At 54.4% G+C, this 26,280-nt stretch overlaps 1 protein-coding gene across 1 annotated transcript; it reads right to left on the bottom strand.

Annotated features, from left to right (window-relative positions):
• Positions 1 to 9,420: 9,420 nt before the first annotated feature.
• SLC4A1 (solute carrier family 4 member 1 (Diego blood group)) lies at positions 9,421 to 24,091 on the bottom strand. Its single transcript, XM_059997722.1, has 20 exons — positions 24,023 to 24,091; positions 20,367 to 20,449; positions 20,173 to 20,260; positions 19,108 to 19,175; positions 18,066 to 18,246; positions 17,822 to 17,957; positions 17,250 to 17,373; positions 17,010 to 17,094; positions 16,663 to 16,859; positions 15,952 to 16,162; positions 15,481 to 15,687; positions 15,157 to 15,305; positions 14,851 to 15,045; positions 13,703 to 13,876; positions 13,169 to 13,258; positions 12,503 to 12,669; positions 11,754 to 12,007; positions 10,539 to 10,708; positions 10,264 to 10,440; positions 9,421 to 9,568 (listed from the first exon to the last, which is right to left on the bottom strand). Exons 2-20 carry the CDS (start codon positions 20,379 to 20,381, stop codon positions 9,488 to 9,490), a joined length of 2,769 nt encoding a protein of 922 aa, XP_059853705.1. The 5' UTR covers positions 20,382 to 20,449; positions 24,023 to 24,091; the 3' UTR covers positions 9,421 to 9,487.
• Between the last annotated feature and the right edge of the window lie 2,189 nt (positions 24,092 to 26,280).

Raw genomic sequence — 26,280 nt, 5'->3', positions numbered from 1 at the left:
GTCATCTGCAAAAAAAGACAGCCTTATTTCTTTCCTCCTAATCTGTGCTTCTTTCTTCCTAAACTTTCCTTTTCTTTCCCTTTCTTTTCTCCTTATTGCATTAGCTAGGATTTCCAGTGCGAGGTTGAAAAGCAGTGGTGAGAGAGAACATACCTACCACGTTCCTGATCTTAGCGGGAAAGCGTCAAGATACGCACCATTAAGTATGTTCGCTGTACCTTGTTTGTTGATCTTTATCAAACTGAGGAGCATACTCTATTCCTAGCATGCTGAGAGTTTTTATGATGAATGGGTATTGAATTTTGTCCAATGCTTTTCCTGCCTCGATTGATACAATCATGTGACTTTTCTTCTTTAGCCAGTTGATGTGATGGATTACATTAATTGATTTTCAACTATTGAACCAGCTTTGCATATCTGGAATAAATCCTACTTGGTTGTGGTGTATAGTTCTTTTTATACATTGTTGAATTTGATTAGCTAATATTTTGTTGAGAATTTTTGCATCTATATTCATGAGAGATATTGATCTGTAGTTTTTTTTTTTTCTTGTAATGTCTTTGGTTTTGGTATTAGGGTAATGCTGGCCTCGTAGAATTAGTTAGGAAGTACAGTTATCCCTTGGTAACCACAGGGGCTTGGTTCCAAGACCCCTGCAGATACCAAAATCCACAGATACTCAAGTCCCTTATATAAAATGGCTTAGTATTTGCATATATCCTATGTACATCCTCCCATATACTTTAAATCACCTCTAGATTACTTATAATACCTAATACAATGTAGCCGCTATGTAAATAGTTGAAAATACAATGTAAATGCTGCATGAATACTTGCCAGCACACAGCAAATGCAAGTTTTGGTTTTGGGAGCTTTCTGGAAAAAATTTTTTTGGAATATTTTCAATCCACAGTTAGTTGAACCTGCAGATGTGGAACCTGAGGATACAAAGAGTTGACTGCTTCTATCTTCTGGAAGAGACTGTAGAGAATTGTTATAATTTCTTTCTTAATTTTTTTTTTTTTTTTTTTTTTTTTTTGTGGTACGCGGGCCTCTCACTGTTGTGGCCTCTCCCGTTGTGGAGCACAGGCTCCGGACGCGCAGGCTGCGGACGCGCAGGCTCAGCGGCCATGGCTCGCGGACCCAGCCGCTCCGCGGCACGTGGGATCTTCCCGGACCGGGGCACGAACCCGTGTCCCCTGCATCGGCACGCAGACTCTCAACCACCGCGCCACCAGGGAAGCCCTTTCTTAAATGTTTGATAGAAATCACCAGTGACCCATCTGGGCCTGGTGCTTCTTGTTTTAGGAGGTTACTAATTATTAATTCAATTTCTTTAACAGATAAAGACGCATTCAGATTTCTTCCTGTGTGGATTTTGGCAGATTGTATTTTTTAAGGAATTGGTCCATTTCATCTAAGTTGTCAAATTTGTAGGCATAGAGCTGTTTATAATATTTCTGTATTATCCTTTTAATGTATATGAGAGCTATAGTGATGTCCCCTCTTTCATTTCTGATATTAGCAACGTGTGTCTTCTTTTTCTTAGTTACCCTGGCTAGAAGCTTATCAATTTTGTTGATCTTTTCAAAGAACCCGCTTTTGCTTTTGTTGATTTTCTCTACTGATTTCCTGTTTTCAACTTCATTGATTTCAGCTCTGATTTTTATGATTTCTTTTCTTCTGTTTAATTTGCATTTAATTTGCTCTTTTTGTTCTTGTTTCCTAAAGTGGAAGTTTAGATTATTGATTTTGGATCTTTCTTCTTTCTGATACTATATGCACGTGGTGATATAAATTTCCCTGCAAGCAATGTTTTTGCTACATCTTACAAATTTTGATAAGTAGTATTTTTGTTTTCATTCATTGCAAAATATTTTTAAATTTCTCTTGAAATTTCTTCTTTGACCCATGTGTTATTTAGAAGTGTGCGCTTTATCTCTAAGTATTTTGGGATTTTCAAGCTATCTTTCTGTTGTTGACTTTTACTTTAATTCCATTGTGTTCTGAGGGAAGACATTGTATGATTTCGTTTTTTTTAATTATAAATTTATTTATTTGTTTATGTTTGGCTGCATTGGGTCTTCGTTGCTGTGCAAGGGCTTTTTCTAGTTGTGGTGAGTGGGGACTACTCTTTGTTGCGGTGTGCAGGCTTCTCTTGTTGCGGAGCACAGGCTCTAGGCGTGCAGGCTTCAGTAGTTGTGGCACGCGGGCTCAGTAGTTGTGGCTCAAGGGCTCTAGAGCGCAGGCTCGGTAGTTGTGGCGCATGGGCTTAGTTGCTCCACGGCATGTGGGATCTTCCTGGACCAGGGCTCGAACCCGTGTCCCTTGCATTGGCAGGTGGATTCTTAACCACTGTGCCACCAGGGAAGTCCCTTTTATTTTATATCTATACAAGATGATGGATGCTCACTAAATTTATTGTGGTAATCATTTCATGATGCATGTAAGTCAAATCATTATACTGTACACTTCATCTTTGATATACTAGTCATTTAATTCTGTTACGGACATAAGTTATACTCTGTATGATTTCAGTTCTTTTACATTTGTTAAGGTTTTTTATGGCCTAGAATATGGTCTGTTTTGGTGAGTGATCCATGTGCAGTTGAAGGGAATGTGTATTTTGCTATTGTTGCTTGGAATGTTCTACAACTGTAGCCTAGGTCAAGTAAGTTGATGGTGCTCTTCAGGGGTTCTGTATCCTTAATAATTTCCTCTCTACCTGTTCTGTGGATTATCGAGAGAGTAGTTGTAGTTTCCTACTGTACCTGTGGATTTATCTGTTTCTCCTTTCAGTCCCATCAGTTTTTGCTTCATGTATTTGAAGCTCTGTTAAAAAATTATATATGCTCTATTAAAAAACTATATATGTGGAAATGAGTGTTCACATATAAATATACCTGGAGGAAAACACTCTAAATTATTAACAATGGTTACTGGGGTGGGGGTGGGGTATTGGAGGCTTTTATTCTCTATGTTAAATAGTTCTGTAATTTTAAGTGTTTTAGAGTATACATGTATTCTTTTTGAAATTTGAAAATATACAGACATGTTTTAAGGGAAAGAGAAAGATGATTGCATGGCTGCAAACGTGTCCTCCTAGCCTGGGCTAGCTTGGAAAAAAGTCAGCTGGGTGCTCTCTGTCCCATTCCTGCCAAGCTCCCAGACCATGGCTTCAACCTACTGCTTCTGCTTGCTTACCAGCCCTTCCTTCCTCACTTCCTGTCATCTGGCTTTGGGCCCAGGTGCCTGGGAAAGAAACAATTTTTTGAGGTCACCATGTGGCCTGCCAACCCAGCAGGCTTTCCACCATGTGACTTGGCTTTGCTGAGCAAATTTCACCCACTTCATCTTCAGATTATTTCTCAATGTTTTCCATTTTCCAGACTCTTATTCTCTCAAGATATCCCCCCTTTCTCATCACTGGGCCAGCTCTTACTTTTCCCTCAGGAATCAGAGTAAATGTCTCGAGGAATCCTTGCCAAACCTCAGCCGGCCTCTGCTCCCAGCACTCCCTGCAGAATTACGCATCATTCTTGTTGAACGCCTGGCTCCCACGCAGACTGGAAGTCCTATGAGAATTGGAGCTATGTCCACCTGCCTCTGCTATTGACTCACCTACATGGAAGGATTCCCAATTTTCCTCTTTGCAGCCAACCTCTCCTGTATACAGCTCCCAGGTGAATCACTTTCATCACGTCATCCCCAGTTCTAGAACCTGCAGTGACTTGCTGGTGCCTATTGAATCAAACCCAAACTCTTCCTCTTGTGTATATTTAATGACATCAACATTAAAGATTTCTGTTCAACGAGGTGGACAAAGTTAAGAGAGAGATGACAAAATGGGAGAATATTTTTGCAACATCCAAAACCAACATAGATTCTTCCAGATCTCTTGCAAATCAACCTCCAAAAAGGCATCAATAGAAATATGATCCAATGATGTAAAAAGACTTTATATAAGAGGAAACGTTAAAGACTAATCACCAAGTGCAAAGATGCTCAAACTCTTTGGTGATCAGACAAATGCAAATAAAACAACAGTGAGGGGGCTTCCCTGGTGGCTCAGTGATTGAGAGTCTGCCTGCCGATGCAGTGGACACAGGTTCGTGCCCCGGTCTGGGAAGATCCCACATGCCGCGGAGCGGCTGGGCCCGTGAGTCATGGCCGCTGAGCCTGCGCGTCTGGAGCCTGTGCTCCGCAGCGGGAGAGGCCACAACAGTGAGAGGCCCGTGTACCGCAAAAAAAACCCCCCAAAAAACAGTGAGATAATACCTCAGTCGGGGTAGGAAAAATCAGACAGCTGGATAATATCAATCATATGGGAATATAGGAACCTCCTGCTCTGTGTGTGGGAGTGTGGCCTGGTGCAGACATAGCGGAGAAAAATATGGCTGTACTTAGTCAAATGAAGACAGATGTACTTATACCCTATGACCTAGCAAGTCCACTCCTGGCTTCTACATTTATAACTCAGAGAGATTCTCACTAGATCCATAAGAGGACAAGGCTGAGGATGTGCATTGCAGCATTGCTTACTGGAGGGGAGTTGGGTGCAGTCAGATGTCCCTCCCTGGGAGAGTGAAGAGGCCAAAGGTGGGGAATGCCCCCATGGAGCACCCCACAGCAATTAAAGCAACTCTGTTCCTGGCTGGATCCAACTCAGGGCAACCTGGCTGGATCTTAAAGCCACAGTGCTGGGTGCAAAGAGGACGAACAGTGCAAGGCCTAGAACACAGTGCTGGTAATGTATAGAAATACATTAGAATATGTATTAGAATACATTAGAATAATGTAGAATAATACATTAGAATACACTGTAATGTCAGGCCATTCAAGATGGCTGTTCTCTTGCTCTGTGTACATCCCCTGCCCGACAGGTGCCTGCTTCACCTATACCCTACGCACATGACTGACCTTCCTATGTACTTGCCCCAGGCCCAGCTAGTGATAGCTTATCAAAGGGGTGGTGAGGGGCGTGCCTCTCTGCTGCTTTCCCTGGTAACTAATGAGCCAACCTGATGTCAGTTCCCCCTGTATGTGGCAGTCTCCCGTTCCCTTAGGGAGCGAAGACTGCCACCACGTCCTGTCTGCCGTACATGGTGAGGTGTCGCTCCAGGACCCTGCTTCACACATGTAGGCTCCCGCATCCATTAAACCATCGATGTGTCTATTGCTGACTCTGGGCTCTTTCTTGGGTCTCGAAGCTGGCAAGCACAGGGCTTGTAGGCCTGTGGGGTACAGCCCAACACACACATACCCGCTGAAACCAACCAAAAAGAGGCATTCTGAGAAATTTAGTTATGGATTGAATGCTAATTTTGCTAATTTTTTGCTAATTTTGTTGGGTGTGACAATGGCACTGCAGTTGGGTTCAAAAATGATCAGTGCTGGGGGGACGCATAGCTGAAAGGTATGAGGGTGAAATGGCATGACGTATGAAATTTACTTTCAAGTATTTAGTTCAGCAGAGGGAAAAAAGAGAAAGTGTATTTTAAGCAAAGATTTAAGCAAGATTTTAAGGCAAAATCTTGATAATTTCTGCATCTGGGAGATGAGTATATGGTGGTTTGTTGTACTATTGTCTCTACTTTTGTGTATGTATTAAAATTCATAATAAAACTTAAAACAATATCAATGATACATATTTTCAAGACTATGTTCACACAAAAAGTACACATTAAACATGTGAGAGTGACCACCTATGGAGGGGAAAGAAAATAGGAGGGAATAGAAAATGAGGACAAAGGGGAAGGAAGGACAGAAGGAAGGAAATAAGAACGGTCAACGAAAATCCACTCTGGACTGAGGAGGAGGATTAACTTAACCCTTTGCACCTAAAGTCCAAAAGAGGGAGGAAAGAAATTGATATCCCCTATACCTCTACCACCGTGGCATTTTAATTTTTTCCATCTAAGCCTCTAACCTTCATTCCTGTGCCCACCATACTTTTCCACAAGGCTGACAGTCACATCACTGCGTGCTTCCCTTAGGAATAGGAATGCACTTTTTCTTTTTTAATTAATTAATTAATTAATTAATTTTTAAGTTTTTTGGGGGGCTGTGTTGGGTCCCGTTGCTGCGCAAAGTCTTTCTTTTTCTAGTTGCGGCAAGCAGGGGCTACTCTTCACTGTGATGCCCAGGCTTCTCATTGTGGTGGCTTCTCCTGTTGCGGAGCACGGGCTCTAGGCATGCAGGCTTCAGTAGTTGTGACACGCAGGCTCAGTAGTTGTGGCACACGGGCTTAGTTGCTCTGCGGCATTGGGACCTTCCCGGACCAGGGATCAAACCCGTGTTCCCTGCATTGCCAGGCGGATTCTTAACCACTGCGCCACGAGGGAAATCCTAGGAATGCACTTTTGCTTACTCAGTGCCAGCACTGGGCTAGGACCCACTGGTGTGTGATCTCAATTCATCCGCTCAGTAACATTATGAGGTAAGTACCGTGTCCTGACCTCCATTTTACAGATGCAGAAAACTGAGCTCAGGAATGTGGTTCTTAGCTGGAATTTCAAATATCTCGGCCTCAGATGCCCAGGATCACGTGATTGCACCAAGCGATCCAATCACTTCTTCATCATCATCGTTGTTTTTAGGGCCTGCCTAAGGGTCCATTATATTGATGTCGGGTAATTCACTGTAATTTACTAACAGCTCTCCTATTGCTGAGTATTTGGACTCTTTCTAGCTTTTCGCTTTCATAGTCCTGCAAAGAATAGTTTCAGGTACAGAGATTTTCAACTCTGTTGAGTTATTCCCTTGCCGGGAGTGGGTTAGGCTTAGGTTACTCTGCGTTCACACAAAAGGGTGTTCCTCACGGCAGCTAATTCACGTTGAGGTAGTTTTCCTGAGAGGAAATGTGGACGTGGGGGGCAGGGCATCTGCGAGGAGAGGGGGCAGGAAATGTCGGGAGAGTAAGGTCTCGGGCCAGGCAGGAAGCTGGATCCCGACTGATTTTTTGCGGTCTTCACGTTTCCTTAATGCCTTCCCTGCTGACTTAGGGTGTCCCTCTGTCAAGCCCTGGGGACTGGGACAACTCTGTGGGACATGAAGCTGCCGTGTGTGGGAGGTGACTGGCTGAGACTACTATCCTGGGGCCACAGTAGCTCTCTGGCCCTTTGGCGGCCGCCCTGGCCAGCCTGGGAGGGGTCAGCTGGGGATAGGCAGCATGTAAATATAGATGCAGGGAAGGAAGCCAGGCGGCCCAACCCTGCACTGACCTCTCTTTGGAGGGTTGGGGTGGTGAGGGGTGATGTCCTGACACCTTCCTCACCAGGGGTGGGTGACACCTGGCCCAGCAGTCCCCTAGAGTTGCTGGAAGTGGCTGGGGGTGGGAGTGGGGGGCAGGGCCTCCAAGGGCATCACAGTGGAGGCTGGTGGAAAGCTGGTCAAGAGATGCTGTTCCTGTGTGACCGATGGCAAATCGCATTTTCTCTCTGACAATTTCTGTTAGCGGTGCTGCCCAGCCTGATGTGTCCAGGCTAAGGGGCCAACTGGTCCTAAGGGATGTGGGGTTCACTGTGCAAGGGGCAGGGGGCGCCCCTCTCCCCACCTCCATGCTTATTTTGGAGAGGAGGGATGTCCGGGGCATAAACTTGTCTTCCCTTGCTCTCCCACCCCCTCACTGGGTGCTGGCCCTCTCCACCCTAGGGCTCTGGGCCACCAGCCCTGCCTCTCCCCCAACTCTAGTGCCACACCCCTCCCCCAGCCTGGCCCTTCCTGCCCCCTAGGGCCACAGCCCTACACCAGCTCCACACCATACCTTCCTTCTCCACCTGGTCCAGCCCAGACCCCTTGGACCCCCGACCCTGGGAAGGGAATTCCAGCATGGCACTCACTCCACCACAGATGCATTTATTAGTAAAACCTATCCCAAACATCAAGGGGAAGGGTGCTAGCAGGGTGAGTGACTTTTTCCACTTGGCAGTGTTCAAGGAGCAGAGGGTAGGAAGGGGCAGGGGCATCCCAGTCAGAATAACAATACCAGCAGCTAACTTTATTGAACTCTTCTGATGGGGTCTGAGGCCAGGCGCTGTGCTAAGCAATCACTTTATAGGCAACGTCTCCTTTAATCCTTACAACAAACCTACGAAGTAGGTACCATTATCGTCCCCATTTCACAGATGAGGAAACTGAGGCATAGAACAGTGAAGTGGTGGGAGGCAGCTGTGAGCCTTCAGGAGGAACCTGAGAGCCCTCTCTCAGCCTCCTTTTTTTCTGTCACACCCTGATTCTCAGTTTCAACCATCTCTCACCACTTCCAGTTCTTTCAACTCTTTTTATATTTTTCTTTTGTAAAAAAATAGATTTTGCCCATATTCTGCAGCTCCCACTGTCTCCTACCCCATTGGTCGAATCTGGGTTCTCCCCAAGATTTGGTTCAAGTGGAGCTGAGGACAGTGTGTCTCTAATTGGGGCTCGCGTGCGCGAGTGTGCCTGCGTGTAGCTCAAGGACAATGAAAGCTCTGAGGATACACAAGGTATAAATTACAAACCTCCCTCCCTCCCCCTCCCCATCTCCTCCCTATCTTCCCACCCTCCCCCACCCCCATCCAAATGAAGAACAGACTGTACACTGCCCCCCACTCCCAACCCCAAGGCAACGGCTTGTCTCAGCCACCTCTGTGTCCACGGGGCCCAGGGCCTTAGATAAATGTTTGTGGAATGAATGGATGAGTGAATGAATGAGAGCGTGGGGGAGGGAGCAGCACTTAGGAGTCCTGAGTCCCAGCCCTGATTTTGTCCTCACCTGCACCTTACCCTCACCAGGACACCTTCCTCCGCCCCAGAGAAGAGGGTCCCCAGTGGGAGCAGAGAGGGGGAAGAGAGGGGCCAGCAGGGGCATCATGGAAAGGTGGGTGACTGAAGTAGACTCTGGCCTCAGAGGTCAAATCCCGGCTGTGTGCCTCAGGAGCTCTGTGACTCTGGGCAGGCTTGAAGAAGGATGACTACTGTGTAATAGTCCTTTCAGATTTTACGAAGCCCTTTTTTCACATTTATCTTTGGTCCTCAGAAACCATCCTGTAATGTGGGTGTGATTATCAATATACCCATTTTACAGATGAGGAAGCAGAGGCTGGAGAGATCCAGGGACTTGCCCAAGGTCACACAGAAAGCAGGAATTTGAATCCCCCCCACCCAACTCCCATCCTCTTTACTTCCCGTGTCTGTGTCATGAGGAGGTAGGGCTTGAATCTAAGTCTTCCAGGGTGGGACTCCCAGGTGGCAGTGTGGCCACAGGAGGGACTGCACAGCGAATCCCCCTACTGTGGGCCCCACTGGCCTTTTCTATCCAGAAAAGCCAGTCTACCCTTCATACAAGGTTTCCTAGACACCCTTTCCTTCCCCCACCCGTGGCCCCAGGGCCTCGACTGCTGCCCCAGGAGGGACCTGGGAGTCCATAGGGTGCCCATGAACTTCTGCTTTTCCTGGGAGAGTGGGGAAGTGGAACGATGGAGGGGGCTCTGGGGCCTGGGCCCTCCCCTCACACAGGCATGGCCACCTCATCATATTCATCCTGACCGTTCTCCTCATCGAAGTTCGGCTTGACATTGTCAGCATCCAGCTGGGGGCGGGGGGGGCAGGAAGGACATAGGGTGAGCGGCTGAGGGCCCAGGTGAGCCCTCCCCCCAGCGCGGAGGCACCTCTGGGGTCAGGAGAGCCTGTCTCTCTTTGAACCTTGGACAAGTCTTGTCCTGTCCCTGCATCTCCTAGGGTTGGTCTAGATGAGAGGTTTCCTCAGGGTGGGGAGCCTCCAGGAATCTGGTGCCTGGGTAGGGGAGGGCCTCCAGAGGGCAGGCAGGAGACCCCTTCACGGGGGCAGCGCCACAGTGACCTGTGTCACATCGTGGAAGAATTCTACTGGAAGAGCCACTCTCCGGATGGTTTATAAGACCACAGGACTAGCCGCTCAGTGGTGGGGACCACCCAAGTGGAACACATCTCGTGAGCCTCTCAGTCCTCTCACCAGCCCTGTCATTATTCCTCTCTTTACAGGTGAGGAAACCTGAGGTACAGAGAAACGGGGCCGCTAGCTCCAGGTCACACACTGGGATGTGGCAGTGCCGGGATTTGGACGCAGGCCCCAACCTAGACCTTAATCACGATGCTCTTCTGCCTTCCTTAGTTCCCAGACACACTTCTCACATTCGCTGAGCCCCACTGATGTCCCCTTGCTGCCCTCTGCTCTGGAGTTGTGCCCTCTGGCCATAGGAAATGGGGGGGAGGGGCGCGGGCTGGGTGGTGGGAGAAGCAACTCACACACTGGAGCTCCAGGTTCTGGAAGATGAGTGGCAGCAGGAAGTGGCGTAGGGGCACCGTGAGGATGAGGATGAACGGCAGGGCCAGCGAGATGGCTTTGATGCTTCTCACCACCCACAGCACTACCAGGCAGATGATCTGAGTGCCCGTGAACAAGTGCATTCGCCAGGTTCTCACCTGCGGGCGGAGGCTGGGGTCATGGCCTGCCCTGCCCAGGCACCCGGCCCCCCACCCACCCCCCGCCCCGGACCTGGGCAGCCGGGAGGGCCCCGTACCCGCTTGGCGTAGGGCACATCCGGGTGGTACTTGCGCGGCTTGAACAGAAGCAAGATGCGGTCAAAAAGCTGGATGCCACTGAGGGATGTGACCCCCATGTAGAGGAAAATGCCAAAGAGCACAGCCAAGGGGATGTGGGACAGGATGGGCCCCATGAGGATGGACAGGCCTGTGGGGAGATCCAAGCAGTCTTAGCCCCAGCTGCCCCAGAGGATCGGCACAATCAGAGGCTGGGCAATGATGTCACAGGGACTATATGGAACCCTTTTTGTGGATCCTCTTTTTTTTTTTCTGGCCGCGCCGGGAACCTTCTGGGATCTTATTTCCCCAACCAGGGATGGAGCCCGGGCCCACAGCAGTGCAAGCACCAAGTCTTAACCACTGGACCAGCAGGGAATTCCCTGGATCCTCTTAATAGATATTACCCTCATTTTGCAGATGAGGAAGCAGACTCAGAGAGGTGAAGCAACTAACCTAAGGCCACACAGCTAGTAAGTGGCAGAGCAGGGAGTCAGACTCTTGCCTGCCTGACTTCAAAGCCTACTCCTTTAACCTAGGGAGCCACAGAGGGCAGAGAAGCCCACCTTTCCTCTTACCCCGGTCCAGAATGCCTCCATCACCCTCCACCTACCCAAATCCCAGCCCTCCTCCAGCTAGCATCAGCTTCGCCTCCTTTAGGAAACTTCCCTGGCCTCTGCATCCCGTGGCGCTGCCCACACCAAGCCCAACTGGACTCTCAGCTGCTCTGGAACTCAGATCAGTGACCCTCTGTCTTCACCTCACACCCCCACCTAGGAGCACTGCCCTTTGTACGAGTCACAGAGCAACTGAGCTAGAGAGAGCTCAGCATCTAATGAACCCTGTAATGGTGCAGAGAGGGAAACTTGAGGTCCAGAGACAAGGTGGGATACCTAGTCAGCAGCGGGGCAGGGCTGGAGCCCACAGTTCACTGAACTGTTGGAGAAGCTCAGAGTACAGGGTCTTGTCTAGAGAAGCTTCCAGTAATGGAGTGTCCCCCCCATCCCCCTCAGATCCCATTTCAGTGCCTCGGATATTTCCTCCAGAACTCCTTCATGTGAATAACTGACACTGGGGAGATGTGGGCAGTGGGTGTCTGGGGAGACCTGGCTGCAGGGTGGTCAGGGCTGGAGGGGCACTGGATCCTAAGGGGCAGGGGCTGAGGGTGCTGGAAAGTGTGGCCAATCCTCACTCACCCACGAGCACAGAGACCAGGAGGCCGCTGATCCGCTGTTCCTTGACTTCCTGAATCTGGGCTGCAGCCCCTGGGGTGCTGGGCTTGCCCATGACCGTAAGGGCATTGGCGTGGGTGACAGAACGCACAGTGGTGGCACTGAGCCAGGGCATCCCAAAGAGGGTGGCCACCCCGCCCATGCCCATGACCAGCAGCAGGTCCAGGTGGAAGCCAGAGCCCTTGGCCACCTTGCGCTCCGGTTTGCTGATGATCAACCTGGGGGTGTGGAAGGTCAGGAGTAAGCGGGGCTCTCCTTCACCCCAACCCCCTTCACCCTCTCTTTCCTCCCCTAGACTTGGGTCCCTCTGTACTTTAGTTTATCCTTCTTTGCCCGTCTCCCTTAGAGTTCCTTTCTCCCCTCCCTCCTGCACCATCTTGAGAAATCGAGACTCTAAGAGCAGAAGTGTTTTCATCATCACCTAGAACACCCACCGGCCGATCTACGCTGAAGCTAAAGAAACATACGCTTCAGGGAACCTCACGGGCACAGGCCCGTTCCAAGATCTAGCGCCTAATTTTATAGTTCTCGTTTTATATTCTTTTTATTAAAAAGGGCTCCCTAAATAGTACCACGTCATGTCCCACAAAACCTGGACCTCCTGTCCGTCCATCCTTCCTACTAGCATTCAGTCGCTGGTGTCCTGCCTGCCTGGAGCCTGTCCCTTTCTCTGCCTCGGACCCTCCCAGGCCCAGTCCCACCCTGGCTCTTACGTGGTGATCTGGGACTCAAGGAAGATGAGGATGAAGACCAGCAGGGCAGGCAGGGCGGAGGCAAACATCATCCAGATGGGAAATGGCTTATATAAGCCCAGCGGGTGGATGAGCCAGCCTCGGGCCGAGGTGTTGGACACGGTGAGCCCTTTAGGTACACTGAGTTTCTGTGGGAGGGGGATGCTGGTGAGAACACCTGGGGGCAGGGGGATGGGGAAGGGTGGGGACAGGGAGAACCAGGGTCCTGGGCCCTTGGGAACTTACTTATATTGAGCATCTACTTGGTACTCAGTCACTGCACTAAAGCCCTTTACATACATTTGCTCATTCCCTACTTTATAGATGAGGAAACAGGATCAGAGAAGTTATGTAGCTGGCTCTGCATTGCACAGCTATTTGGTAGCAAAACTGAGATTCATACTCAGATCAACCTGGCTTCAAAGCGGATTCTTTCCTACTGCTCTGGATTAAGGAGTAAAAGGGGGCAAACTGACCCAGGCCCTTTCTTCAGCCAGAGGTGTCCTGAAGGGCTGTGGGAAGAACATGGGGCTGCTTGGAGAGACGGGACTGGGGAAGGGGTAGTTCTAGCTGGCTTCAGGTTTGGGAAGGCAGTTTGGGGGAGGGTGCATGCTGGGGGAATGAAATAAGGGTGGAGGAGAGGGTCACCTGAGTGTAGGTGTCCTGGATGAAGGCATCCACCATGACCATGATCAGGATAGAGATGGGAACCCCAAAGTCCCCAATGACTCGTCGCAGCTGAGGGCAGGTGAAGGGACCAATGGTCAGTGCCCAGTTGCTTCCCACCTCTCACCTGCCACTTGCCCCCACTCCTGCCCCGTCTTCACCAGGCGGTCCCACTCTCCCCAGGGGGAACATCTAATGCCCTGTCCTGCTTCTCAACATACCTGCCTCCTTTCTTGTTCACCTGGCCCAGCCCCACCCCCGGCCCCACAGCTTCTCCACTCCCTTCCAAGAACTGTCCTTGGTTCCCCCCTGGGTTCTCAGCCTGGACGTGCCGAGAAAGTGAGATGCGCTTGTCTCAAGAGTAAAATCCTGCATGATGAGGGGGGAGGGCGGCTTGGAATCGGAAATGGGAACCTAGGGTAAGAAGGGGAACGAATGGCACTGGGAAAGCTGAGGGGAGTGCTGTAGACTGGGACAGGGCAGTGTAGGCAAGGACAGGTGGGGGGATGTGCTGACCTTGCCAGGGAAGTAGGAGCTGTTCTTGAACTTGCGCAGCGTCATGGCGAACAAGAAGGTGCCAGCCATGAGCACAAGAGAGAGGAGGGCTGTGTTGGGCAGGGGCGCCTGAGGTTTGGGTATTCTTGTCACATTGTGGTCATAGTTCTCCAGCAGTGGGTGGTCCTGGAAGATCTGCAGCAGAAAACCAAGGCATCCTCTTTCCTCCCATCCATCCATCCTCCAGTCATCATGATACACGCATCACGTATCATCTCTCTATCCATCGTCCACCCATCCATCATCCCTCTCTCTATTCAGCGTCTCTCTCTCTCTTTATCATCCGTTCATCCATCCATCTGTCTATGCATCATCCCTCTACCTCTCTTCTTCCTCAACTGACATAGTAGCAGAGAGGCAATGCGATTCCACGGCTTGGTTTTCAGGACTGAGGACCAGGCTAGGCTTGGGCGGGGCAGGCCATGGAGGAAATGAAAGTGTGTGTGTGTGTGTGTGTGTGTGTGTGTGCGCGCGAGCACACGAGCAACCAGGGCCTGGGAGCCATGAGAAGGCTGGAGGGCAGGAAACAAGTGCCAAGGAGCTTCCTAAAAAGACTCAGGCTCCAGACACTTGGAAAGCAGAGAAGGACCCACCGACCAACAGGATCGGGTAGATGCACAGGATCCACCCTTCCTCCATGTAAAATGCGGACACAGAGGTAGGCATGGTTTAAGGTGACAGAGCTGAGGAGGTGGGGCCTGCCCTCTGCAGGCCCTGCAGTTCCTAAGGGCAACTGCAGGAGAAGGAGTGGGGGACTTCAGAGTCTCCAGGACCCCTGCTACCCCGCCATGCCTGCAGTTTCCCACATTCAGTCTCACACGTGCCCACTGGTTACTGCATGTGGTTATACACGTGGGCCTGTGCAGGCAGACGGGAGCTCTCATGCACCGTCACTCCGCACGGCCGTGGTGAGAATACCGGCCCACAGACAGCAGGCATCCACATGTATGTGGTCACAGTCACATACCGTGAAAACACGGCCACATAAATGCCGTACAGACGCATGCGCAATGACAGTCACACAGCTTGTGCACGGTCACACACACACACGGACGCACGCGCACACACATGCACGCACACGTGCCTCTTAACACTCCCATGGCCCTCACCGTGACCAGCTTGGAGAAGGTCTCATAGATGAAGATGAGGGAGATGAGGAAGGAGAAGATCTCCTGGGTGTAGCGGGAGATGAAGCGGACCAGGAAGCTGCCCTCGAAGGCCACCACCAGCACCACCAGCAGGACGAGCCAGAAGCCAATCCACACGCGGCCCACGATGTACTCCAGGCCGTTACTCTTGCAGAACTGTAGGGCGGTCAGAGGGAGCTGGGGTCAGGTAAATGGGCCCAGGCCCCGTGCATGAAGCAGCAGCCAGGGGCCAGTTACAGGGTGACAGTGGGGCCAGAACAGAGCTACCGAGAAGAAGGCTTCCTCAAACACGAGCAGGGGTCCTGAGAAGCCCACCACGAGCAGGGGCTGAGCCCCCAGCAGGGAGAAGAGGATGCCCTGCGCCGCGGTGGAGATAAGCAGTTCCGACACACCCATCAGGTTATGGGTCTTTTCTCCTGTGGATGGAAGTGACAGTGCAGTCAAGGTCAAGGTCATTTCCAGAGGCCAATAGAGCATCTCATGGACAAGATGATGTGGGGGTCCAGAGTGTCAGATCGGGGCAAAGTCAGGGCTGATACTGAGGCCAGAGGGTCGGAGGTGAGGGTTAGTGGGACACACAGAGGCACTGACCCAGGAGGCCACCGAAGGTGATGGCGGGTGACAGGGCGGCAAAGTAGATGAAGATGATGGCAGACAGGACCTGGGGGTTCAATGCGTCTGTGATGTCACTCAAGTAGCGGGGGTAGCGGCGCCGGATGTCACGTACCAGTCCCCCGAAGAGCCTGCCTGTCCGCTGCAGGGGGTCATCCTGGGTGTCCTCTAGACCCCCATTCAAATCTGTAGTGAAGGGCAGGACCACGGTCACGGGGGGTGGAAGGGGGAAGTGTGGGGAAAAGGGAATCGACAAGGGGATTGTCTGATGGGAATGGGGGGGTCCAGGAGGCTGGGAGGCATGAGGACAGGGAGAGGGGACATGGGAGGTTTAATGGGAAGAGGGGCGGTAGGGGCTCACAGGGCTGTGCTGGGCTGTCTGGAGGTCTGGGGGCTCAGCAAGCCCAGGGCTGGGCAGGGCAGGTGCCCAGGGCTGAGCAGGGCAGGTACCTAGGCCCTTGAGGAAGCTGGGCTCTGGCTTGGTCGAGCTGGGCAGGTAGCGTCTTTTCAGCAGCTCCTTCTGCACGGGCACCAGACTGAGCAGGGCATCCTCAGAGGGCGTGTCCGTGGGCGGCAGCACCAGACTGCAGTCTAGGAAGCCCTCTAGGGAATGCACCAGCATCTCCTTGTTCTGGGCCAAGTATGCATCAGTGCGGAACACCTGGGAGCAGGAAGGAAGGTCAGAGCCACAGGACCTGCTCAACAAAAGGATCCAAGAAGCCACAGCCAGGGCCTAGGGGCCCCTCTCCCCCAACCCCTGCTTGCTGGGAACTGCTTTTCCTTCCCCGCTGGCCTTCCACCTTCTGCTCTGAAAGGGCTTTGGGGAGGCAGACAGGGCCCTGAGTCGGGAAAGCAGAAAGAACTAAAGCGAACCAGGTGGCTTATAGCAGACCAGATGGAACGAGAGCAGATCAGGCTGGACCAGGCCAGACCTAACCAGACAGAACCGGGGCAGAGTGGGCCAGACTAGACCAGGCCTGATCAGGCAGGGTTAGGCCAGACTACACGGGCCTGGACTCCCCCTGGCCAGACAGGACGGAAGCAGCTAGATCAGACTGAATGGGCCAAACTAGTGAAGTTAAAGTAACCGGGGCTGGGGACAAGGCCTCAGCTGCCACCCAGCCCCCTGGGCTCCCCCAGCCCTCGCCGGCCCCTCCTCACCCTCTCTGACATGAGGGTGGCAGCAGCCCGGCCCAGCTGGGTGTAGTCGATGTTGGGGGCCTCAGGTCCCAGCAACACGATGAGGAAGCGCACAGGGACTGCCGGCCCCTCTGGCTCCTGTGGCTTCTGCTCCGTCTCCATGGGCTCCTTTAGTCGCACAAAGCCCAGCACTGGCCGCTCCAGGAACCTGGCACAGCCTGTTGGGGACAGACGAAGTGAGGTGGTCGGGCCAGGCCAAGGGGGGCACGCTGCTGGGGTCCAGGCTTAGGGAGAGGCAGGCTGGGCCAGGGCAGGAGGCAGGAGCAGGGGACAGGAAGGGGTGAGGGACGGACGCTCTGCCCACTTACCCACCAGCACCAGGGTGGCCTCCCGGTCCTGGGGACTCCTTCCCAGCATTCCAGATGACGAGTGCCCTTCCGCGCTCCCCTCTCCCTGTTGGAAGGAGGGGGGTGAGGGGAGTCCTCCGGCCACTCTGGACCCTGGACACTGGAGCAGCCCACCCCGTCTGCCCTACCCACTCTCATTTCGAACCATGTTCAGGTTGGGAGCTTTCCGGCTCTCCTCACACACCCCTGGTACAGCCTCACCTGTTCACAGAAGAGCTCTGTCTCCAGCGACGGATGCTGTGGGAGCAGAGGCTGTGAAGGGTCCCCAGAACGTGTCAGGACTGCAGGCTTCACACTCCCCAGGGCCTCCACGTCTCTGGCGTGGCTGCAGGGCGACACACAGGGGACATGGGCTGAGTAGGCAGCTCAGCCTGGGCTGTCAGCAGAGTGGAGACCCGTGGTGGGAGGGACATGGGACTTGCCAGTGACCAGACTAGAGAGGCCCAGGGCGGAAGGAGAATCAGCCTCCTCTGAAGGACACTGTGGATGGAAGCGGGTGGCCTCTGTCTGGAACGACTAGGTGGAGCCAGAAGAATGGATGGAGAGAGGGACCTTGAGAGCCCGCCCTCCTGGGGACCAGCGGCCCCCAACCCTAAGCGTGGAGACGTGGTTACCGCTCGAGAGGTGCCGGAAGCAGGAGACATTGTGGAAGAAAAGTGGGACCCAGCCTGGTCGAGAGGGGCCATCTGGACCCCCAGGGAGAGCTTGGGGCAGGCGGGCCGGGGAGATGGGCCCTGTGGGTGTGGAATCCAGGGCCTGGCAGGCAGGGGCACCTGTGTTTGAGCAGCAGGACCCGGAGCAGATTTTCTCGGTCCTGAGGCTGGATCTGCCCCTCGAAGATAAACCTGTCGAGCAGCTGGTTGGCCACCCCGGCCAGGGATTTCTCTGGCAGGTCCAGGAGGACAGTACCTGCAGGCAGGGGAGGGGTGAACGGGCTGGCTGGCCCTGGCCCTCCTCCTCCCTAGCAACTTCACATGCAGGGGCCACGCGCAGCGGGGCACAGAGGGGCTCACTCACCCTTGGCAAAGGCTTTCTGCAGCTCCAAGAGGCTCCAGAAGGTGAGGTAAGACAGGTGTGGGCGGCCCCATACCCCGTCCTTCCCCAGGTTCTCCTCTAGCCGCACCCAGCGCGCTGTCTCCATCCATTGTAGCTCCTGGTTCTTTTCATCCATCACCAGTTCCCGCAGCTCCACGACGACCTGCAGCCCCACAGGCCTGCATTAGTCCCTCGGGCCCCGGGCAGGGCTATGGGGAGGCTGGAAGCCCAGGGCACGGTGGGCACTCAGCGGGCTCTGAGAGATGTCCGTCAGAGGCCCAGGGGTCCTGGAGCCCTGAGGGCAGAGCCTGAGCTCAAAAGGCACCATCAGGAGCTCCATCCTCAGGGTGTAGAGTGAGGTGTGACCTGTGAGGAGATGACTGGGGGTCCCCCACCTCTGGCTCTGTTCCCCAGCCTCCTGACCAGGCCCCTCACCCCATTTCAGAGGCATTTGAACAAACTCTGGGGCAAAAGGGCTGCTAGAGGGGGCAGGAGAGGAAAGAAGAGGGAAGCCTTTGGGGTCACTGGGTCAGCCTCCTGCCTCCAAGATTGTCGTGTGGGCTCAGCATGCCCTTGGGGTTCCTTGGGGCCAGATGGCCAGTCCCAGGGGCCTAGCTGAGGGCAGACCCGATTTTCTAACCAGCTAGACCGTCTGGAGTCCAGCAAGGACGTGGGGGGCCTTGGGGGACTGGGCTGAGGAGAGCACGTATTTAATTCTGTACTTCCCCGGGGAGTAACTGACAGCCCAGCCAGGGCCAGCGGACCTGGTGGCTCCGACCTCCAGCTGTCCATTTATCTCTGTCCAGGGAGCTCCCCCATCAGTGGAAGGGGGCCCCGGGTCTCCCCCCTCACTGGCAGATGTCCTTTACCTATTTCCCAGGAGGCCCATTCCTTCTCTCCCTGTTTGTGGGGTCCCTCCCATCCTGAAACTGTAGCTATCCCTCTGCTCCTCTCCTCCCCTGGTAGAATGATGGATCCCAAGGGCAGCACAGGAAAGAGAATCGGGGGAGGCTGGGGTGCTCACCTCGAGGACGTCTGGGGGGCGGTGCGACGCGGTGTGGTAGTCTGTGGCTGTCGGTTCGGTGAGCTGAGCTGAAAATCAAGAAGCCGGTTAGCGCTGGCCGCAGACAATTCCCGCAAGACTTTCCTGCACCACCAGCATGAGCCTTGGACACCAGAGGGATGATGCCGCTCTCCCTCCCCTTGCCCCTGGCTGGGACCCTGCCCCTGCTGCTCAGTGGGCTGTGGCCCCCCACGCGTGTTCTTGGCCGCCCAGCCTGGCACTGTCACTCCCCATCTGAGCGCTGTGGAGGACCCCTGGGGCTCATCCTCGGTGGTGACGAGGAGGGTCATCTCCAAGGGGACTGGGGAGTCCTGAGTGGCAATTCTCTTCCCTCTCCTGCTACCTTCTGGGGCCAGATTCCCTTCTTTCTTCCCACCTGCCTCAACGATCCCACCAGCCAGTAGCTTCTCGCTGCCTCCAAGTGGAGCTTGGGTGCCCCGTGGGGTCTGCCCTTATATTATTGGCCCCTACACCCCCAGCCCTCATTTCCCAGAGGGGCCTCTTATCTCCAATACCAATTGCTAGCACTTAAGTCCTGTTGACAGTAAACAGGTCCCTTCCCGGGGCTCCCCAAGCGAGACCTTGGGCAGAGGCCCAGGAAGGTTTCCTGATGTTTCTCCGCCCTGAGGGTCTCTACGGCCCCCCCATTTCTCAGAACTCCTGGACCCCCAAACAGAGCAATGTTCCCAGAACAGGCCCAGTGCCTGGCCTGGAAGCCGGCATTGGATAGGCACGGGTGGCATGCGGGCTCATGCCCTCGTCCCCGACAGGCCTGGCTGCCCTCTTACAAAATCTAAGGGGCACAGTGATGGGTGACTGGTCCTGCCTCCAGCACCTACCCCCAGTCACCTCCTGTGATCATTTCAAACAAAACTCTGTTTATCCTTCAATCAGCCAGGATTGTGGGAGAACTGGCCCTGGGGCTCGGCCGGTGGGGAGCGGGGAGAAGGGGAGGACAAGTTCCCCACCTCTGTCTAATGGGACTCAGCAGCTCATCCCAGCAGGAGAGAGGGAGATGGGGCTCACCTTCTGCTTCCTCCACCTGGAGCGTGGGGAATCCAGGGTCTTCATATTCCTTCTGCTCTAGAAACTCTTCCAGCTTATCTTCATTCTCCTGTGAGAAGGTGCCATCAGGGCTGGGCTGTGGAGGGGGCTCCACAAACCTCCGTGAAGGTAGGAGTCCAGGGTTAGGAGCCCTGCACATGCCACCCAAGACTCACCTGTGAATCCCCCATGGCGCTGTCCTGATTGTTCAATTGTCTGCAGTGATCTGAGCCCCCAGCATAACCCACACTGCAGGTCCCTGCAGGGGAAAGGCACAGGCTGAGTGAGGCACAGGGCAGCCTGGGGTCTCCCATTCGTCCCCACAGGAGGCTGTATTTGAGTGAAGGGGGATCCCAGGTGTTGGGAGACAATGGGGTCAGAGGAAAGAAGTGTGAGTAGGCGGTTGGATTTGTAGGTCTGAGGGCAGGTGCGCAGGGGCCGGAGAGACAGGGCAGAGCAGGGAAGATGAAACTTAGCTGGCAACAACCTAAGGATGTTTGGGAGGATGGGTGGGGGGGTGTTCTTCCAGTCCGACTCCTTCCTCCATCCACCAGTCCTCACCTGGCTTCCTTTTCTGCCCATCCCCAGGAATCACCAACTCCAGGAACATGAAGTGTCCCTCCTTCAGGGAGCTTAGCTGAGTCTCCACAGAATACCCTCTTCTCCCAGAAATGGGTGCCTCCTCCTGGGCATGGGGCTGCAGTATCCTTAGGAGTGGCTCACAGGTCCTGGGTGATATGGCCTTGCCTCTCTCCCCTACTCCATCTTGAACTCCCTCTCTCTTGCTCTCTCACCACCTATTCCATTGGCCTCCTTACCAAGCCCTTTCCTGCCCCAGGGCCTTTGCACATGTAGTTGGCCACATCCTGGATGCCCCTACTCCCACACTTCAGCCCTTCCCACATCTCAGCTCATATGCTGCCTCTTCAGATTCCCTTCCTGACCACCCTAACAGTCACTAACCCAATCTGTCGTTTTCTGGTTTCTTAATTCATTTGTGGATCTATGGTCTGAGGACGCCTCTAGAAAGGAAGCCACATGAGTGCTAAGCTCCTGTGCGTCTCAATCCTCACTGGATCTCCCACTCCTAGCAGAGTGGTTGCCACGTAGTAGGCACTCAATAAGTATGTGTTGAAAGAATGTAAGAAGGGCTCCCCCTTGCAGGCTTGGGGCTCTGGGGCTGGGGAGCCAGGATGACTAGGACCCAGCCAGGAGGCAGTGGAGCCCTGCGTCTCCATTTTCTCAGTTGTGTCTCTAGTGGAGAGGAAGGATGCCCACTGCAGGAATGTGAGGACCAGCCCAAGGAGAGCACAGGGGTGCCCTGGCGCGGCCCCAGGCTGCGTGTGCAGGGATATCCTTCTCCGCCTTACCCACGGCAGCAGAGCGCATTGTAGCAGCAGGGATTTGGGTCAGGTTGACAAACGTGCCCACTCTGTGCCTGGCATGGAGCCTGGGAAGCTGAGATGAACAAGACACTGTTCTACTCTCCAGAAGCTCGTAACCCTGACCGGGGAGACAAGCTGGGAACACGTGACAGGCTAAGGCGTTCAGGAGAAAACACGTACCCCAGACAAACACAAGCAGTGAGCAGACCATGCTGGGTGCTGAGGGTGCCTGTGGCAGGGGGAAGTAGGACTCGCAGTGGGGCTGCAGGCGGAGCGTCTCTGGTGGAGGGGACACTGGTGCTGGGTCCAGAAGCACCGGTGGGATGTGAAGGACTGAGAGGTGGGGAGGGCTAGCCCGGGTGCCAGGAATGGTGGGCAAGATGCAGAGAGAGGACCATGCGAGACAGGGCTGGGTGCCGTGGGAGGGAACAGGGTAGGGAGTATATACGGAAAGAGCCATTCTGAGGAATGGTTGGCCCTGAGGTCCTTAGAGATAGAGAGAGGGGCGTGAGTGAGCCCCTGACCTACACTGAGAAACGCAGGAGTCCCTGCTTTGGGGGGTTGTAGGGCAAGTGATGGCCTTGAGGGGGCGGTTTCCAAAGCCTGAGGATGGGGTGTCCCTACTGCAGGGGACTTGCCCTTTGAGGAGTCTGGTCATGCGCAGTTTTTCTCTCCCTCTTCTGTCCCTCCGTGTCCCCTTCTCCTCAGGTTCCCCTGCCTTCCTCTTCTCCCATTTTTATTCTCTTTCTCCCTTCTCTGGCCTTGTTGCCTGAGGTGCTAAACATACGCCCCCCCCCCCCACCCTATGGGCTGGGACTGTGGTCTTAGTTTCCCATTTGGGAGGGGAGAGGGTCAGAGGGTCCCTTCGGAGCCCGAGAGCCCAGACATCCAGGCTGCCTCTCTGCCACTGACTGTCAGCTCCCCGCCTCTCTCTAGGGCTCAGTCACCCTGTCTGTACAATGGGACGCCTTCCTGCTGGGGTTCTGAGACTTCAGTGAGAGAGGAGAGGGGAGAACAGAGGTGTCTCGAGCTCTGCTGGGGCCTCAGAGGGTGCAGCCGTGACCCAGATTGTAGCCGCCACCAGGCCCAGCCGCCCCCCAGCTGCAGGCCTTGCTCTGCTGACACTGATAAGAGCCTGGACCCTGATGAAGCGCACCAAACACCTGGCCAGCCCGCCAGCCAGGGCCAGGCAGATAAGGGGGAGCAGGGCATCTGAAGCCCCGGAAGTAGAGCACAGCTGGAAGAGGCTGGTGGGAGCGGCGTGGACCACAAGGCGGGGAGGGCTCCCTGGTGGCAGAGCACCAACTTTGTATAATCGTCCTGACACCATACACGGCTGTGCCGTTTTATCTCTCCCCATATCACTCTGTGAGGCGGGTAAGGTCATTAGCCTCGCTTTACAGATGAGAAAGCTGAGGTTCAGAGAGGTTTACTGCTTCGGTGCCCTAGCAGGTAGGTAGCAGAGGCAGGATTAAACCCTGCCCTAGCTGACTCCAGCTACACCTCTAACCATTGCCCTGAGTTGTCTCCCAGAAGAGAAAATAGCTATTAGCTGGTTTAGTATCAGTGACTAAGAGCATGGACCCTGCAATCCAGCTGCCTGGCTTCAAATCCCAGCCCTGCCACTTACTGTGTGACCTTAGGCAAGTGACTCAACCTCTCTGTGCCTCAGTTTTCTCATCTGTAACATGGGGCTAATCATAATGACATCTACCTCATAGGCCTGTGGTAGCGTTAAGTAAGTTCACATATATAAAGCACTTAGACTAATGCCTGGCACAAAAGAGCTTTCGTTTGCTATCGTTCTCACTGCTACTGGGGATCAAGTACAGACTTGCTATCTTCATCCCCCTCTGATTTTCTTTCAATTCCCATGGAATTAATCCAAGTGTTTTGAGATCCTCAGGTGGTGGGGGACTCCTCCTTTCCCTCCAAACACCCCCTAGGATGGGGACAGTGCCAGGTCTCCCTTGTTAGATTCCCTGGAAGTGTTTCAAAATGAGAAGCCGTGTCAGCTGACAATTCTCCTCTTAGGAGGGAGACGGGGTGGCCTGGGGGTGCCCATACGCGGGGGAAAGAGGAGGCTGAGACCCAAGCCTGTTCGATTCAGGGGCTGGTAAATAGGAACCTGACAAGAACCCACACCTGGAGGGGAATCAGATTTGCCCCTCCACACGCACTCACCCAGCCAGCTCACCCACGGCTGCTGCCGCGTGCCAGCCTTTTCTTCCTAATACCTGCCGCCCCACTCTTCCCAGCCGCAGGGGCCAATGGGCCTGTGCCCTTAGGGGCAACAACACACATTGTAACGTTCTCATCCCACCCACCAGCACCCCTCTCGCAGGTCCAGCATCCATGCCCACGGGCACAGATTCAGGTTGGGCACCTGCAGAAACCCTCAGGACAGGCACCTCAGGATCACCCCAGCCCCTCCCCGCCCTGCTCACCTGCTCACGAGCCTCCAGGTCCCTCGGCGAACTCCTGCAGCCGCTGGTGGCCTCTACGACCAGCTGAGCTCACACCCGCTCTAACCGCACTTGGTCCTCGCTCCCGCACCCCTGGGGCAGCTCCCAAACCCCTGACTCATGCCCCCGCCTCCTAATCTGCCCGCCCCATGGGCCCTGGGAGCCCCTTCCACCCCCTGCCCCGCTCCCGCTGGATGCCCAGTAAACAGAGTTATCTCTCACCCACATCTGGACAGCTGTGAGTCTGGCCCACCCCACCCAACCCCGGATGGCCAGCCTCCAAGGCCTCCCAAGGCCCTCCTGTCCCCTACGAGTCTCCTGGGTCTTCCTTCATGGACTAACATTCGATGGCTGGGTTCCTGGAGCTCCCAGGCTCCCAGTGGGTCTGTCCCAACATCTGGATGCCCCTGTCCTGCCTCTGTCCCTCCTCATTCTGGCCAGGCCCCTCTGCTCAGGTCCCAAGATGCACGGGCGCTTGCTTTCTCCTCCCTCCTGTCCTGGTGCCGTCCCTCGGGACTCGCTCACTCTTCCTCTGTAGCCTTGCCCTCGGGGACCGGTGTTCACGGAGGGGGGGCACCCAGGCAGCCACTGCCCTTTCTTGCCCCAGACTAGGGCACCCCCTCCATCCTCTCCTCAAGACCCCAACCAGCTCCGAAGAACTGGCGCCTGGGCGCTAAGACGCAGCCCTTCAGTCAACCTGAAACAATCTCAGGTCAACAGAAACAACGTCCCCACACTGAGCTCTGAGCTCAAAAAGCCCCAATGTCTGGGCACACTGACTCCTCTGTCGGCAGCCCGACCTAGGCCCCGGGGCCCGAGCAGCCGGCATTCTCAGCTCCCACCGCCACCCCCCAGCAGGGCAGTCTCTGCTCTTGGCGGGAACTAGGGCTGGTCACCGGTTCCTGGGCTCGGGCTGCGAAAGAGGCAGAGACTGAAAGAGGAGGTCAGATGGGCACGAGTGAACAGAGGTTTGAAAGCGGACAGAAAGGGGGTTTTGTGGACACTGCACGGAGGAAGGAAACCGTCCCAGCCCAGCTCCGACCCTGCTTGGCTGCGGGACGCACGGCAAGTGCTTGCCCTTCTCCGGGCTTCCGTGACCTCATCTGTAAAGGGAGATTGTCGGTCCTGCGGCCGCCAGCTTGGGGATTTCCTGCTTCAGACTCAAACAATAGAAACGCAGAGACAAGGACCGAGAGGTGGCATATCCAGTAATTCCACAACCGTTTCCTGGGGCTCACCACAAGCCCGCACGTGCCGAGCCCCGGCAGAGAGAGAAAGGTCATCCATCCATTCAGACCCGGAGCTGGAATCCTCCAGTTTGCAGAGGGTCTGTTCCAGGCTCTGCACTGGGAGCTTCACCTGGTGGTCACACTTAATCCTTATAGCCTCCCCATTTTACAGAGGAGGAAACTAACACGACAGAGAGGTAAAGTGGCTTCCCAGTAAAAAGAATAACCAATGAATGGGCACCGGCTCTGTGCCGGTGCCGTGCCCAGCGCTTTACATGCACCATCTCTCTGAGCTCTGCAAGCCCCTCTGAGGAAGGCGCTGTTTACTATTCTTTCCCTCTTACAGGTGAGAAAGCTGAGGGTGGAGAGGTAGGCGACTCCCCGCAGCTGGTGTCCTGCCTGAGGCCAAGCCCTGGGCTCCCTCCTGCCACCCTTGGCCTTCATGCCAGTCAGGAGCAGAGTGGCCGTGGCGAGGGGGGATGGGGATGCCTCCTCTGCTCCGCCTTGGTGTTCAGTCTCCCAGCTGGTGGCATCTGTTCCAGGCCCTGGTCCAGACTGGGCTGTTTTCTGCAGCTCGCGGCAGCGAATACCAGATGCAGGCCCTGCCTTCCCACCACAGCCCAGAGGTCCCAGGCACCTTGCCCTCTGCCTGTCCCAGTTGCCGAGAGGCAGCTGAGTGCAGGAGACTGCAACACAGCACCTCTCCCAGGGCCCAGAAGGGACTGGCAGCCAGCTAGGTGAGAGGCGGCGAGAAGGGGGGATGACAAATGGGAACGTCTGGCTTAGAAGGAGAATCCACCCAGCCGTTCGGCTGTCCTGCGGGGACCAGCCCACCAGTCACCCAAGCAGCAGCAGAGCGGACTGGCCTCTGGTCCTTCTACTCACACCACGTGTTCTTGGTTACTCTTGTCACCTTGACTGGGCGTGGCTGTTTCCCCAAATCCATCCGACGTCGCACTTGACTTGCTTATGATTCTCCAGGAGGAAGTGATGGCTCTTTTCACTCATTTG

Source organism: Delphinus delphis, chromosome 19 (assembly GCF_949987515.2).
Source record: "Delphinus delphis chromosome 19, mDelDel1.2, whole genome shotgun sequence".
In the NCBI taxonomy this organism is placed as follows: domain Eukaryota; kingdom Metazoa; phylum Chordata; class Mammalia; order Artiodactyla; family Delphinidae; genus Delphinus; species Delphinus delphis.
The sequence above is the reverse complement of the archived record's forward strand: the minus strand, read 5'-3'. Positions and strand labels throughout refer to the sequence as shown.